This window comes from Coregonus lavaretus (assembly GCF_964263955.1).
Source record: "Coregonus lavaretus genome assembly, chromosome: 40".
Taxonomy (NCBI): domain Eukaryota; kingdom Metazoa; phylum Chordata; class Actinopteri; order Salmoniformes; family Salmonidae; genus Coregonus; species Coregonus lavaretus.
Window position 1 is genome coordinate 8,075,680 of NC_140027.1, and position 17,676 is coordinate 8,093,355.

General features: G+C 42.4%; 1 protein-coding gene across 1 annotated transcript; it reads right to left on the minus strand.

Moving 5' to 3' along the window:
• Nucleotides 1-8,081: 8,081 nt before the first annotated feature.
• Nucleotides 8,082-15,906, minus strand: LOC311113374 (protein SPMIP3-like; the record flags this gene model as incomplete). Its single annotated transcript, XM_084156582.1, has 5 exons — nucleotides 8,082-8,152; nucleotides 11,188-11,372; nucleotides 13,953-14,036; nucleotides 14,522-14,610; nucleotides 15,895-15,906. The coding sequence occupies 5 exons, from the start codon at nucleotides 15,904-15,906 to the stop codon at nucleotides 8,082-8,084; spliced, it is 441 nt and encodes a 146-aa protein (XP_084012708.1).
• Nucleotides 15,907-17,676: the final 1,770 nt, after the last annotated feature.

The following is a 17,676-nucleotide window of genomic DNA, read 5'->3' on the forward strand; positions in this document are numbered from 1 at the left end:
TCTCAGTACCTCAAATTTCTCAAAGTACCTCTACGACCACAACATTGACTTTTTCACTGAACATTCAACATACAATAATTAAACACAGGTCAAAACAATGAGTCAGTTAAATAAAAATGTCCTTACCAGTCGTTCAGTTCAGGTAAGAGATGAATAGTGTTCAATGGAAAATAACACAGATGATCGAGCTGTACCTACTCCTCTGTGTCTGACAGACAACACATCAGGGTTTTTATACGGGAAGGATCGGTAGCCGGACGGTTTGTCAGGTGAGCCAATTCTTCACATTTTGTTCTCAGGCCATTGGGTAATAACCCATCACGTCAGCAAAGTACAGTATGTATACAGACACTGTAGATCTTAATTGCAAAGGTGGGAGTGAAGCTTATGGGTTAAAGGGCAAGTATGAGTTAGTATAATGTAGCATGAGAACAATGACATGAAGATAATGCAAACTCTAACCATCACTTTAAACCAGGATTGGGCAATCTGGTCCCCTGCCAGAGCTGGTGTCGGTGCAGGTTTTTGTTGCAGTAAAGGGCTACACCTGACAGGATTCTTGTCTAAAGGACCTCAGTGGCAGTCATAATTGACTCCTCATTTTATCATCACTTCCATCTGTGTTTGTGGTTTAGGCTACTAACACTTTGGTCCATCCAAGACCAACTGTGACCTGTTGAAATGGACTTCACTTTATCCCAAAATCAAACATTCCACACCAAATCAAATCAAATCAAATCAAATGTTATTGGCCACATGCGCCGAATACAACAGGTGCAGACATTACAGTGAAATGCTTACTTACAGCCCTTAACCAACAGTGCATTAATTTTTTTACAAAAAAGTAAGTGTTGAGAAAAAAATTGCAGAAGTAAAATAAAATAACAGTAGGGAGGGTATATATACAGGGGGGTACCGGTGCAGAGTCAATGTGCGGGGGCACCGTCTAGTTGAGGTAGTTGAAGTAATATGTACATGTGGGTAGAGTTAAAGTGACTATGCATAAGTAATTAACAGAGTAGCAGCAGCGTAAAAGGATGGGGTGGGGGGGCAGTGCAAATAGTCTGGGTAGCCATGATTAGCTGTTCAGGAGTCTTATGGCTTGGGGGTAGAAGCTGTTGAGAAGTCTTTTGGACCTAGACTTGGCACTCCGGTACCGCTTTCCGTGCGGTAGCAGAGAGAACAGTCTATGACTAGGGTGGCTGGAGTCTTTGACAATTTTGAGGGCCTTCCTCTGACACCGCCTGGTATAGAGGTCCTGGATGGCAGGAAGCTTGGCCCCAGTGATGTACTGGGCCGTACGCACTACCCTCTGTAGTGCCTTGCGGTCGGAGGCCAAGCAGTTGCCATACCAGGCGGTGATGCAACCAGTCAGGATGCTCTCGATGGTGCAGCTGTAGAATTTTTTGAGGATCTGAGGACCCATGCCAAATCTTTTCAGTCTCCTGAGGGGGAATAGGCTTTGTCGTGCCCTCTTCACGACTGTCTTGGTGTGTTTGGACCATGATAGTCCGTTGGTGATGTGGACACCAAGGAACTTGAAGCTCTCAACCTGTTCCACTACAGCCCCGTCGATGAGAATGGGGGCGTGCTCAGTCCTCTTTTTTTTCCTGTAGTCCACAATAATCTCCTTTGTCTTGGTCACGTTGAGGGAGAGGTTGTTATCCTGGCACCACACGGCCAGGTCTCTGACCTCCTCCCTATAGGCTGTCTCATCGTTGTCGGTGATCAGGCCTACCACTGTTGTGTCGTCGGCAAACTTAATGATGGTGTTGGAGTCGTGCCTGGCCATGCAGTCATGGGTGAACAGGGAGTACAGGAGGGACTGAGCACGCACCCCTGAGGGGCCCCCGTGTTGAGGATCAGTGTGGCAGATGTGTTGTTACCTACCCTTACCACCTGGGGGCGGCCCGTCAGGAAGTCCAGGAACCAGTTGCAGAGGGAGGTGTTTAGTCCCAGGATCCTTAGCTTAGTGATGAGCTTTGAGGGCACTATGGTGTTGAATGCTGAGCTGTAGTCAATGAATAGCATTCTCACGTAGGTGTTCCTCTTGTCCAGGTGGGAAAGGGCAGTGTGGAGTGCAATCATCTGTGGATCTGTTGGGGCGGTATGCAAATTGGAGTGGGTCTAGGGTTTCTGGGATAATGTTGTTGATGTGAGCCATGACCAGCTTTTCAAAGCACTTCATGGCTACAGACGTCAGTGCTACGGGTCGGTAGTCATTTAGGCAGGTTATCTTAGAGTCCTTGGGCACGGGGACTATGGTGGTCTGCTTGAAACATGTTGGTATTACAGACTCAGTCAGGGACATGTTGAAAATGTCAGTGAAGACACTTGCCAGTTGGTCAGCACATGCTCGGAGTACACGTCCTGGTAATCCACATCCGACGAGCGTCAGAAACCAGTGTAGTACGATTCAATCTTAGTCCTGTATTGACTCTTTGCCTGTTTGATGGTTCGTCGGAGGGCATAGCGGGATTTCTTATAAGCGTCCGGGTTAGAGTCCCGCTCCTTGAAAGCGGCAGCTCTACCCTTTAGCTCAGTGTGGATGTTTCCTGTAATCCATGGCTTCTGGTTGGGGTATGTACGTACGGTCACTGTGGGGACGACATCATCGATGCACTTATTGATGAAGCCAGTGACTGATGTGGTGTATTCCTCAATGCTATCTGAAGAATCCCGGAACATGTTCCAGTCTGTGCTAGCAAAACAGTCCTGTAGCTTAGCATCTGCGTCATCTGACCACTTTTTTATTAACCGAGTCACTGGTGCTTCCTGCTTTAGTTTTTGCTTATAAGCAGGAATCAGGAGGATAGAGTTATGGTCAGATTTGCCAAATGGAGGGCGAGGGAGAGCTTTGTAAGCGTCTCTGTGTGTGGAGTAAAGGTGGTCTAGAGTTTTTTTTCCTCTGGTTGCACATTTAACATGCTGGTAGAAATTAGGTAGAACGGATAATTGATCCCATGATAATGTACTACACTAAGGTTAACCGGTTAGCTGGCATTTATTTTTTATTTTAGGCTAGTCATTGTGATCACCTGATTATGTAAATTACTGAGGGGGTCGAGATGAGAACTCAAGATGAAAGATAACAATGTGAAATATGAGCCCCATCCTGCCTACCATTTAACTCACAATACCTTGAATGGAAACCATAACGAATCAAGCAAGTATTTCAGATTCTGTCATGTTTTCTTTGGTAATGGGTTCTCTATGTGTGTGTGTGTGTGTGTGTGTGTGTGTGTGTGTGTGTGTGTGTGTGTGTGTGTGTGTGTGTGTGTGTGTGCATGTGTGTGATTGTGTGTGTGTGTGTGTGTGTGTGTTTGCGTTGGAAACCATAACGAATCAAGCAAGTACTTCAGATGCTGTCATGTTTTCTTTGTCTTTGTGTTTTCTCAACAAAGCGTTGAGAGATTTGGTTCCATATTCAATAACCAAACACTATGGCCTCCTACACACTCAGGTTGTACAAATTATGTAACTCACTTGAGACAACAGTTGTGATACAGATATTTTTGTGATACAATGGAGAGTTTATGCGATTTCTCAACAACGGGTGTGTCACAAACGCTGTCTCAGATGTGTTGTACAAACTGTGTGTACAGGGCCTATTTTTCAGACAACCCAGGCTCATATCTTCCTATCAGGTTCACCGGGTTTGCGTAATGTCCTGAGCTGTTCAGAGAATTTGGGGATTGTTGCTTGGTAAAAGCACATATGTCATGTTTGCTTGTTGAACAGGTTGGGTGTCATTTTAAGTTTAAGTCTTTGTTGTTACCCCTTTTTGTTTAGTTTTAAAGTGCCAAACATTCAATGGCCCAAGGGCCATGACATTGCACTTCCTTGTAGTTTAGATCTCTTGTTTCACACCAGAATCATCCTTCAAAATAATGATTGGTGCCCTAAACGAGTACCTGAAGAAACTTTGCAACGACAGGAATATTTCCTTTCGTGACAACTTTGATTTGCTGTGGGAGCAACCAGCATTTTTTTAAAGAGGCAGGATTCACCCTAACCGCAGGGGTTCCAGGATTATTTCCAGCAACATCGCAAACTGTTTTAGAGATTGACGGACAGGGTCTGGTAGTCCTCCCTGTCAGAATAAGCAACAGAGGACTTGGAAAGCATATGAAAATGGCACTATGGTTATTGTGAGTAACCTAATTTATGTTCCTCTAAATCTGCCTTCTAGTGAGTTTATACAAACTGTCATCTCCTACCATTCTGATAGACTGGAGACTGTCAGAAAACGTGGTTGTAACGTTATTCATTTGGTTGTTATGCCATTGGTTACCTCGAGACTGATGCCCCAGGGGCAGAGTGGCCCACACATTGAATATGGCACTTTTAAATGTTAGAGCAATCGCTAGAAAACCATTCTCGCGAATGACCTCATTACTGAGTGCAAAGTTGATTGCATGTTTCTCACTGAAACATGTCTGTCTTCAGATTGTAGTGCCGCCCTTATTGAAGCCTCCCCCTGGACTACAGCTTTTCATTCTCTATCAGAAAAGGGAAAAAAGGGTGGTGACAGCCTCTCTTTTTTACTAATGCACTCAGCTGTAAGGACATTTCGTTTGGCGACTTTGAGTCTTTTGAGCATCGTGCTTTACTGTTTAAAAAATATAATCTACGTAATCCCCAAAAGTAATTATGTATCATGAGAGGGTAATAACTAGTAATGCTGCATCTTCAAAGAAAGGTTAAAATCTCACCTTTCTGGTAAATATACAGTGAGGGAAAAAAGTATTTGATCCCCTGCTGATTTTGTACGTTTGCCCACTGACAAAGAAATGATCAGTCTATAATTTTAATGGTAGGTTTATTTGACCAGTGAGAGACAGAATAACAATAAAAAAATCCAGAAAAACGCATGTCAAAAATGTTATAAATTGATTTGCATTTTAATGAGGGAAATAAGTATTTGACCCCCTCTCAATCAGAAAGATTTCTGGCTCCCAGGTGTCTTTTATACAGGTAACGAGCTGAGATTAGGAGCACACTCTTAAAGGGAGTGCTCCTAATCTCAGCTTGTTACCTGTATAAAAGACACCTGTCCACAGAAGCAATCAATCAATCAGATTCCAAACTCTCCACCATGGCCAAGACCAAAGAGCTCCCCAAGGATGTCAGGGACAAGATTGTAGACCTACACAAGGCTGGAATGGGCTACAAGACCATCGCCAAGCAGCTTGGTGAGAAGGTGACAACAGTTGGTGCGATTATTCGCAAATGGAAGAAACACAAAAGAGCTGTCAATCTCCCTCGGCCTGGCCAAGATCTCGCGATACATGGCCCCATCCATCCTCCCCTCAATGCGGTGCAGTCGTCCTGTCCTCTTTGCAGAAAAGCATCCCCAAAGAATGATGTTTCCACCTCCATGCTTCACGGTTGGGATGGTGTTCTTGGGGTTGTACTCATCCTTCTTCTTCCTCCAAACACGGCGAGTGGAGTTTAGACCAAAAAGCTCTATTTTTGTCTCACATGACCTTCTCCCATTCCTCCTCTGGATCATCCAGATGGTCATTGGCAAACTTCAGACGGGCCTGGACATGCGCTGGCTTGAGCAGGGGGACCTTGCGTGCGCTGCAGGATTTTAATCCATGACGGCGTAGTGTGTTACTAATGGTTTTCGTTGAGACTGTGGTCCCAGCTCTCTTCAGGTCATTGACCAGGTCCTGCCGTGTAGTTCTGGGCTGATCCCTCACCTTCCTCATGATCATTGATGCCCCACGAGGTGAGATCTTGCATGGAGCCCCGGACCGAGGGTGATTGACTGTCATCTTGAACTTCTTCAATTTTCTAATAATTGCGCCAACAGTTGTTGCCTTCTCACCAAGCTGCTTGCCTATTGTCCTGTAGCCCATCCCAGCCTTGTGCAGGTCTACAATTTTATCCCTGATGTCCTTACACAGCTCTCTGGTCTTGGCCATTGTGGAGAGGTTGGAGTCTGTTTGATTGAGTGTGTGGACAGGTGTCTTTTATACAGGTAACAAGTTCATAAAGGTGCAGTTAATACAGGTAATGAGTGGAGAACAGGAGGGCTTCTTAAAGACAAACTAACAGGTCTGTGAGAGCCGGAATTCTTACTGGTTGGTAGGTGATCAAATACAGTGGGGGAAAAAAAGTATTTAATCAGCCACCAATTGTGCAAGTTCTCCCACTTAAAAAGATGAGAGAGGCCTGTAATTTTCATCATAGGTACACGTCAACTATGACAGACAAATTGAGAAAAAAAAATCCTGAAAATCACATTGTAGGATTTTTTATGAATTTATTTGCAAATTATGGTGGAAAATAAGTATTTGGTCACCTACAAACAAGCAAGATTTTTGGCTCTCACAGACCTGTAACTTCTTCTTTAAGAGGCTCCTCTGTCCTCCACTCGTTACCTGTATTAATGGCACCTGTTTGAACTTGTTATCAGTATAAAAGACACCTGTCCACAACCTCAAACAGTCACACTCCAAACTCCACTATGGCCAAGATCAAAGAGCTGTCAAAGGACACCAGAAACAACATTGTAGACCTGCACCAGGCTGGGAAGACTGAATCTGCAATAGGTAAGCAGCTTGGTTTGAAGAAATCAACTGTGGGAGCAATTATTAGGAAATGGAAGACATACAAGACCACTGATAATCTCCCTCGATCTGGGGCTCCACGCAAGATCTCACCCCGTGGGGTCAAAATGATCACAAGAACGGTGAGCAAAAATCCCAGAACCACACGGGGGGACCTAGTGAATGACCTGCAGAGAGCTGGGACCAAAGTAACAAAGCCTACCATCAGTAACACACTACGCCGCCAGGGACTCAAATCCTGCAGTGCAAGACGTGTCCCCCTGCTTAAGCCAGTACATGTCCAGGCCCGTCTGAAGTTTGCTAGAGTGCATTTGGATGATCCAGAAGAGGATTGGGAGAATGTCATATGGTCAGATTAAACCAAAATAGAACTTTTTGGTAAAAACTCAACTCGTCGTGTTTGGAGGACAAAGAATGCTGAGTTGCATCCAAAGAACACCATACCTACTGTGAAGCATGGGGGTGGAAACATCATGCTTTGGGGCTGTTTTTCTGCAAAGGGACCAGGACGACTGATCCGTGTAAAGGAAAGAATGAATGGGGCCATGTATCGTGAGATTTTGAGTGAAAACCTCCTTCCATCAGCAAGGGCATTGAAGATGAAACGTGGCTGGGTCTTTCAGCATGACAATGATCCCAAACACACCGCCCGGGCAACGAAGGAGTGGCTTCGTAAGAAGCATTTCAAGGTCCTGGTGTGGCCTAGCCAGTCTCCAGATCTCAACCCCATAGAAAATCTTTGGAGGGAGTTGAAAGTCTGTGTTGCCCAGCGACAGCCCCAAAACATCACTGCTCTAGAGGAGATCTGCATGGAGGAATGGGCCAAAATACCAGCAACAGTGTGTGAAAACCTTGTGAAGACTTACAGAAAGCATTTGACCTGTGTCATTGCCAACAAAGGGTATATAACAAAGCATTGAGAAACTTTTGTTATTGACCAAATACTTATTTTCCACCATCATTTGCAAATAAATTCATAAAAAATCCTACAATGTGATTTTCTGGATTTTTTTCCTCATTTTGTCTGTCATAGTTGACGTGTACCTATGATGAAAATTACAGGCCTCTCTCATCTTTTTAAGTGGGAGAACTTGCACAATTGGTGGCTGACTAAATACTTTTTTTCCCCACTGTATGTCATGCAATAAAATGCAAATTAATTACTTAAAAATCATACAATGTGATTTTCTGGATTTTTGTTTTAGATTCCGTCTCTCACAGTTGAAGTGTACCTATGATAAAAATTACAGACCTCTACGTGCTTTGTAATTAGGAAAACCTGCCAAATCGGCAGTGTATCAAATACTTGTTCTCCCCATTGTATATAATACACATTTTAGCATTACTTGAGATTAAATGCTTCTACAGTCGTATCTGATTGCAATGCAATATTTTACAACCAATCATTCAAACAAACACGCATGCAATGCACCATTTTAATTGGTTACTTTTAATGGATGAGTTCAGTTTGATTGTCATGGTGTTGTGAAATGTTCCTATTCACTCGGTCTCCAACCGCAGCTGCATAGGCCCAGGGTCAGAGTACAGGTTAAACTTGGTGTTATCCGGAGCTGAAATAAAACATATTAAACCCATTATTACACATGTAACAACGTACTTCTAATGCTGTTTTGGGCCTTTATAAATTATTAGAGTTTAAAGTTAGTAGATTTACTCCGTTTTTTACTTAGTCTTTTTTTATACATACACGTTAGTAAAGTCTATAATGAGAGGCCAAATCTACCAGGGAATCTAGTGATTCCTCACGAAACTAGGACTCTTAAGAAGAGACCTTGATTTGGGGGATTTCCACAAGATTTCATCCATAAAATGGTATTTTGTAGGAAGGATTGTTGACATACTGTAAGGGTTGGTGTGAGGTGTGACCCAGGTGCGGTGCAGGTTAGACAGTAGGCAGATGGTGAAACAAGGAACTTCACTAATGGTCCCGAAGCCAGGATACAAAATAGCGGACTTTACACGAAAAAGAAAGACGGAGCAAATAAGACTAAAAAAAACAGGCAGACAGCCAAAAATACGAAATACTAACTATGACTGAAATAATAAATAAACAGGGAGAACATGTCACGAGAATTTCTATCTCTAATTAATCAAACTTAATGCTCTGAATAATTCCCAGAGGGTGTAAAGTTTAATCATGAATTAAACAAAGGTCCACAACCGGCAAGAATGATCTGTATGTTTAATCATGGAGAGCTCTGCTGCCAAAAAACACATATACAGCTTTTATACCACTTCACACAAAGGCACTTTGCTCTGCCCACCTTTAGGAGGCCTTTAACCAGTTTCTCAGTCCCCTTCATCCTGGAATGTTTGTCTCAGCAGTTTCTAACTCACCCCCTCTGTTAGTGGGTTTATAATGATAACCCTAACACAGTTCACACAGTCATCATCAGTATTGGGGTTAACAATTTTTATCATAATTCCTCTATCAGAACACTTCTCACGTACCTGTCCATACGTCCCGCGATCAGACACTGATTAGTACTGCGTGGCATAGTGAAACTAGCAGAGAAAATTAAGCAAGGGAACACAGGGAAGTGAGGGCATAACTACACGGGTGAATCAGATAGCCACAGGTGACACCAATAGGAAGATGATTAGTCCCGACTGTGAGTGAGGAGGTGCCTAAGGTTGTCGGAGGATGGCACCTAGTGGGTCGCTACTGGACTGCGAATCCCTCCTGTAACAACATAAACTGAGTATACCAAACGTTACGAGCACCTTCCTAATATTGAGTGGCACCCCCCTCCCCCCCTTTGCCATCAGAACAGCCTCAATTCGTCGGGGCATGGACTCTACAAGGTGTCAAAAGTGTTCTACAGGGATGCTGGCCCATGTTGACTCCAAGGCTTCCCACAGTTGTGTCAAGTTGGCTGGATGTCCTTTGTGTGGTGGACCATTCTTGATACACATGGGAAACTTTTGGGTGTGAAAACCCCAGCAGCGTTGCAGTTCTTGACACAAACCGGTGCGCCTGGCACCAACTACCATACCCCGTTCAAAGGCACTTAAACAGTTTGTCTTGCCCATCACCCTCTGAATGGCACACATACACAATCCATGTCTCAATTGTCTCAAGGCTTATAAATCCTTATTTAACATGTCTCCTGCGCTTCATCTACACTGATTGAAGTGGATTTAACAAGTGACAATAATATTTTGTACACTCAGTGCATATTTGACATTTGTATCTAAAAGCATAATTGAGAAATAATGAATAAAAGTTGTTATCTTTATGACATTTTGGCTTTACTCAGGCCTCCTTTAAGACTCCATAATGTTTGTATGTGCTACAAAGCAAACATTGGTGACATATGAAGCTTTATCGCTTGCTCTGTAATATAAGTAGTATTTTGACTTCAATAACATATTTTTTACATTCATTTATGAATATTGAAAAATATTTGGCAAATTTGAACATAACATGAACATAATATACTCTACGGGAGTATCAAAGTTCCAGAGTGGGATCTCTGCTAGTTTTAAATTATGGCCCATTTTATACAGAGAAATTGGCATAGTAGGCAATGTAACCAATCACAGCCCTCCTTTTACTTGTATCATTGCACATCCTGCAAATGACCAGCAGAGGGCGACCATTTTCACATTCACTCTGTTGGTAATGCTTACAAATTGGATCACAACTCAAAAAGTAGCAGAGATCCTACTCTGGAACTTTGATATGCCCGTAGAGTATATTTTGTTCAACAATATATCGAAAAATGTGTCATATCAAAAATGTTATTCTTTCAATATTCATATTTATATTTGTCAATATTCATAAATTAATGTAAAACATGTTTTATTGAAGTCAAAATACTACTCATAATACAGAGCAAGCGGTAAAGTGTCATATGAAACCAATATTTGCTTTGTAGCTCACAGATGAAACATTATGGAGTCTTAAGGAGGCCTGGGTAAGGCCAAAATGTCATAAATATGCCAACTTGTATTAATTATTTCTCAATTATGCTTTTAGATACAAATGTCAAATATATGTCAACAATCCTTCCTCCAAACATTTTGTGAAAATTCCCCAAATCGTGGTCTTTTTCTGTCCTGGTTTCTCTATACCAGGGGTAGGCAACCCTGGTCCTGATTTAACCAACCTGGAAGACCAGGTGTGTTGAATTTATAATAATAATATGCCATTTAGCAGACGCTTTTATCCAAAGCGACTTACAGTCATGCGGGCATACATTTTTGTGTTTGGGCAGTCCCGGAGATCGAACCCACTACCTTGGTGTTACAAGCGCTGTGCTCTACCAGCTGAGCTCTACCAGCTGAGCTACAGAGGACCAGATTTAGGCAATCACTGAACTGATCAATTAGCTCCGTTGGTCCGGTGTGGTGCCTAGTTGGAACAAAATCCTGCAGTACCTGCGGAACTCCAGGGACAGGGATACCCACCCCTGCTTAACACTCTATTAAAGGAGCAAATCAATAGATGAAAAGCGAGAAGGTAGTGAAGTAGCTCTAGTCCAGGGCGTTACGTGTGGCTTGCTGATTCTGAGCTATCCTCAAGCATCAGCAAACCGCAAGTAACACTCTGGACCAGAGCTAGTAGTGAAGCAGCACTGACGGTAGAGGTGGGACTGCAGGCCAAATTTCTCTTGGTAAGCCGTCTCAGGGGAACATTGAGAGGCGCTGGTGCTCTGGCGGAGAACGTCCAGGGCATGGAAGGTCTGGAGGTCAAAACTCCTCGGGTAGTCTTCATAGTGGTCACGGTAAGGCCCCAGAGAGTAATCCAAGGATGCACACCTCACTCTGCTGGGTAAAAACAGATGTTACAGAATGTTACAGAATGGAATAGAGTAACAGAGTTCAACAGTGTTTTGAATAAGACACTTCTCAAGTTTCTTTACACAGAACCATATACAGTGCCTTCAGAAAGTATTCACACCCCTTGACTTTTTCACACCAAAAAATGTGTTACAGCCTGAATTTTAAAATGGATTAAATTGATATTTTGTGTCACTGGCCTACACACAATACCCCATAATGTCAAAGTGGAATTATGTTTTTCTAATTTTTTTATAAATTAAATTAAAACAAAATGAAAAGCTGAAAAGTCTTGAGTCAATAAGTATTCAACCCCTTTGTTATGGCAAGCCTAAATAAGTTCAGGAGTAAAACATGGTCTCACTCTGTGTGCTATAATAGTGTTTATTATTTTGTACTTTCTACCCCTTTTTCGTGATATTCAATTGGTAGTTACAGTCTTGTCCCGTACAGACTCGGGAGAGGCAAAGGTCAAGAGCCATGCGTCCGGCCACCACAAGGAGTTGTTAGGGCCCGGCCAGCAAAACCGTCCCCTAACCTGTACGACACTGGGCCAATTGTGCACTTCCTCATGGGTCTTCCGGTTATGGCTGACTGCGACACAGCCTGGGATTGAACCCGGGTCTGTAGTGACACCTCTAGCACTGCGATGCAGTGCCTTAGACTGCTGTGCCACTCGGGAGGCCCCTTCAATAATGATGTTTAACATGATTTTTGAATGACTTCCTCATCTCTGTACCCCACACATACAATTATCTGTAAGGTCCCTCAGTCGAGCAGTGAATTTCAAACACAGATTCAACCAGAAAGACCAGGGAGGTTTTCCAATGCCTCGCAAAGAATGACACCTATTGGTAGATGGGTAAAAGGAAAAGCAGATATTATATATCCCTTTGAGCATGGTGAAGTTATTTATTACACTTTGGATGCTGTATCAATACACCCAGTCACTACAACTACTCAGTTGCCTGAGAGGAAGGAAACCGCTCAGGGATTTCACCATGAGGCCAATGGTGACTTTAAAACAGTTACAGAGTTTAATGGCTGTGATAGGAGAAAACTGAGGATGGATCAACAACATTGTAGTTACTCCACCATACTAACCTGAATGACAGAGTGAAAAGAATGAAGTCTGTACATAATACAAATATTCAAAAAGATGCATCCTGTTTGCAATAAGGCACTATAAAACTGAAAAAATGTTGGCAAAGAAATGAACTTTTTGTCCTGAATACAAAGCGTTATGTTTGGGACAAATCCAACACAACACATCACTGAGAACCACTCTTTATGTTTTCAAGCATGGTGGTGGCTGCACCATGTTATGGGTATGCTTGTCATCGGCAAGGACTAGGGAGTTTTTTTTGGATAAATAGAAATGCAATAGAGCTTAGCACAATGAAAATCCTTGAGGAAAACCTGGTTCAGTCTGCTTTCCAACAGACACTGGGAAACAAATTCACCTTTCAGCAGGACAATAACCTAAAACACAAGGCCAAATATACACTGGAGTTGCTTACCAAGACGACATTGAATGTTCCTAAGTGGCCAGGTTACAGTTTTGACTTAAATCGTCTTGAAAATCTATGGTAAGACTTGAAAATGGCTGTCTAGCAATGATCAACAACCAACTTGACAGAGCTTAAAAATAATAATGTGCAAATATTGTACAATCCAGGTGTGCAACACTCTTAGAGACATACCCAGAAAGACTCACAGCTGAAATCACTGCCAAAGGTGATTCTACTTACTGTATGTAAATGAGATATTTCTGTATTTCATTTTCAATACATTTTCAATAAAATAAAATAAACATGGTTTCACTTTGTCATTAGGTGTAGATGGGTGAGAAAGAAAATCTCTTCAATACATTTTGAATTCAGGCTGTAACACAACAAAATGTGGAATGAGTCAAGGGGTATGAATACTTTCTGAAGGCACTGTAGATCCTATACATTCTATGGTTAGAAAGTTGCTAGCCACAGTATATACTGTATTTGATAAGCTACATTACTTAGTGCTACATTACGTCAATGTAATGAAAATACTCATTATAAAAATAAAAGCAGAAAGGGTTAAAGAAGCCCTGGGTTTGGGGTTCATTCGTTTATTATGTAGCTACACAGCCGAGAACAAATCACGACATATGAACACACAAATGAACACAATAGAACCATTCAGTCCCAAATGACACAGTGTCTTGATTTCAATCAAATATTAAATGGAAATCTTTGCACAGTGTCTTTGTTTATGAACCTAACCCCGCGCCCACACACTTGTTATTCTGAAAAGTGATGAACGCATACCTGCGAGGGTAGTCTACCTGGTAGTAGGCTAGTGGTAGATTTTCATAGAGTACCACTACCCAATAACAGTCTGCGTTAATGGTCGTGTCCCAAATGGCACCCCTTTCCCTTATTGGGCCCTGGTCAAAAGTAGTGCACTATGTAGGGAACAGGGTGCCATTTGGGACACAGCATATGTGACCATGGGTAATGTGACCAAGAGATACTGCGTAAATACTGCAGTGTGATTTTGATTGAATTGGGTCCAGCGTCTTGGTACCTGTGATCCTGAGAGTGAACGACGTGGATTCTACCCAGCTGACCAGGGTACAGACCTCGCACATCCTTCCCCCGACGTGGTACTCTGCAATTATAATGAGAAGAGTTAATTTCAGAGTATGAAAGCATAACTAAGAGCAGAGTTCACATTTTAGCAGACACACTTATCCAGAGCGACTTACAGTTAGTGAGTGCATACATTTTCATATTGGCCCCCCGTGGGAAACGAACCCACAACCCTGGCGGCTCAAGCACCATGCTCTACCAACTGAGCTACAGGGGATCCTGTCAATGTCCATTTGCATACACGCACAGCAGATGCATAGGCCTACATATTGCATGTAAGGTACCCATATTGCATGCAGGTACCCTTATGAACAGCTTTTTTTTAAAGCCTACTTGTTAGAAGTTGTATTAAATATTTAATGTAAATGAAAATGAATAGAAATAGTTTTCTATACAATTTGTGGTTGTATTATTTCTACAACTCAAAGCAATTCAGCTTGTTGCTGCCAGTTGTACAATGTATTTTGAAAAACAGTAAAACCATTATTTCTCTCTTTCTCTCACCTCAGTGTTGCTCCAGGTTGTCTTTTAAACGAGCCAGAGTCCCGTCTTTCCTGGTACTCCTTGAAGTCATGCAGTCTGATCCGGCCATCCTGGAGGCTTCAGCTGCAGAAAACATGCTACATTGTGTTGCCTGTCTACCACTCTCAACCCTGCTATCCAAGAGATGTTGTTTCAGCATAAGTGGTTGATTGTATTCACTAAAATCAGCTACAAGGCATTTTAGAACTTTGGTTGGAACTCTTGAATCAATACAATTCTACAGCAAACCAGCGGCACTCAGCAAACTGACACTGGGAGAAAGGGTCAACTCATTCAACACTTTAATCAAGCAGTTTCAGGGAAACCTGTATAACTCGTTACCAACAAGTAAATGTAATTGTATGAAAACTAATCTAGGCTGGTCTGTGTCCAAACTGGCATTTCATTAGTCCACTGTTATTGCAGACCCAATTTATTTTGCATGTCAGCAGTCAAGTCTTCAAGATATTGAACTTTCAAGAAGTTTCAAGAAGCATTATCATGATGTTGCGTTTTGCATTTTATGATATCATATGAAAAGCACTATATAAAATAAAATAAATATATTATTATATGAGTATATAGGGATTATGGGCTCTGGTCAAAATGTGTGTATCTTATAGGCAATAGGGTGCCTTTTCGGACCGGACACCTGGCAGCTGTGTTGCATCAAGATGCTGTATGGTTGACAATCTGAATGGCCACATTGCACAAATTAATCAAGTTGTTCAGGGTGACCATGACAGCCTGCAGTTATTTAAGCAGGATTGACCATGCCTTCAGAACTTCACACCTTAGGGTAGTGTAGTTCAGAGGAGGCTGGTGGGAGGGGCTATAGGAGGATGGGATCATTGTTTGACTCTGTTCCATTTATTCCATTCCAGCCATTGCAATGAGCCAGTCCTCCTATAGCTCTTCCCATCAGCCTCCACTGGTGTGGTTAGTATAAAGTGCTCAGGGGGTGAGCGGGTTCTCTCGTGTTGGATTCCTTTAGTTTGCCTTTAATACCACTAGAGGGTGGTGTTTCTCTAGAAACATCACCTCTGTCTGCTCGGTACAAGTAGCTGACTCTAAAGTCAATAAATACTGTATCCTTTTTATTTGAGTGGAGGACCACACCCTAAGTGCTGTCAGTCAGGCCACAAAAAAAGTTGATCTTATCTTAAAATGTTAGTAGAATGCAAACACAACCATAGTCCAACATCACTGCTGCCCTACACCAGACATGATCAGACAATGGCATATTATTTTCCAAACATGGGATGGAGATGGATATATATATATTTTGTATGGTTGAAATTGTCACAAAATACAACAACCTATTCGAATGGATTTGTTGCAGGTTCTTGCTGTACCAGGGGCTGCATGTGCGTTCCTTGTCATGTCCCATTAAGTAGGCTAGACTGGTATGAGAATCTTTAAACAAAGCCCCCATTCAGATAGTGAAAGATATGACCTGAATAATAGGATTCAAAATTAATTAATTAGAAATAACAAATCCCTAACGTTTTAATTCATCTCACTGAGTTGAACAATGTCGAATGTCTAAATGCCCTCCCATTGTCATGACCAAGTGTAAATCTATACTGCATTGCATCTGTTCATACAAACATACATGACAAGGGGGAGAGGGACCAACAAAAGCCGGGGACCAACAAAAGCGGATGGATGCGGTGAGGAGAGGGAAGTCGTCCGAAATCTGGCTACATCTGACGTCACGAGATTTCCTTAGAACAAGCGGCAGCTGCTGAAGCTAGTGTGGCGGAGCCGGGGTGACTGTCGCCGCAATTTCTGTCTACAAAGTATTATTTTCGAGTATTGTAATTGGCCGCAGCATCAGCAGCAATGGATACATCACGGTCCTTCTTCTATTTTTATCACTGTGACTGACTGTTCTTTCCAAATATTTTGCTGCGTTGGAAGCACACAAGAGCTCGAAGGGGGGTTAAAGGCTTGTAATCATTATTCGACAGCCAGGTAAAATACGTAAATGTAATGAAAATACTCATTATAAAAAGAAAAGCAGAAAGGGTTTAAGAAGCCCTGGGTTTGGGGTTCATTATTTTGGGGCATGTGGAAGTGTATTTTCAACGTAAAACGGGTGGGAACAACCGTTAGCCTGTACTGTAGCGGGCTAGCTAGCATGAATGCACGTCATTTGCAAGTTTGGGATGTGATGCTGCTGGGATGCTGCAACGGGGTGGGCTTGGGCATTCTCAAGCGCGAGCTACAATGATGGGGTGGTGGAAATGTCTGGCTTCGGCCCAGTCTTTGCGCCCTAAACAAATTATGTCTTTATTAAAACATAAAGCGACATGTTTCTATGGCCAATATATTACCCCCAAAAAAACCGCAAACGACCTAGGAATAAATGTAGGAAGTAATAAAAAAGGCAAAACGTCAAGAGGAGACTGTCAGCTAGCTGCTAGCTACGCCGTTAGCCTCGTTCAGTGGCTAGCTAGCTCGGTTTACAAATTCTTCCCCCTATCACTTGACATTTTATCCGTTTGCTGGGCACGTGAACATTGTTTAAAAATCACCCTTACACAGTAATGATTTTGTGCCTCTTGTTTTATTGTATAATTAAGTGTGTATATGGCAGGCGGATGTTATTATGTAAGAGCAAATGACACCACACGCCCTTGAAACAAAAGCTGTTGTTTCAATATTTGCTTATTTGTAGGTGATGCATGGCCTAGCCATGTCTTGTACATTGATGACAGAGACGATTATTGCGGAAAAGGTTTGCACATGTGACCTGCAATGGCTTCTAAAATGGAAAGCCTGGTCATGTCAGCCATTGTTTTTGTTGTCATTGGATTGATTCCATTTATTTTCCATCCCAGAGCCAGGTCTTTCACACCGCTGTTGACAGGCATCCAATCTCTGACAACAAAACACTGTACTGCATTTAAGACAGTTTTCTCCTAGTACAGTAGTAGTGCTTCACTTTGAACAAATTAAACTCATGGGTTGCCACACAGGCAATTTGGCATCTATTTTGGCACCCTTGTATCACAGGTTACTAGAGATAAGTAAATGGTAATACATTTTTATCCCGCCACAAAGGACATGAATTTAACCACAGAAGCTGTTTCTAAACTTGAATATGACTGTGTACCCAGAATAAAATCATT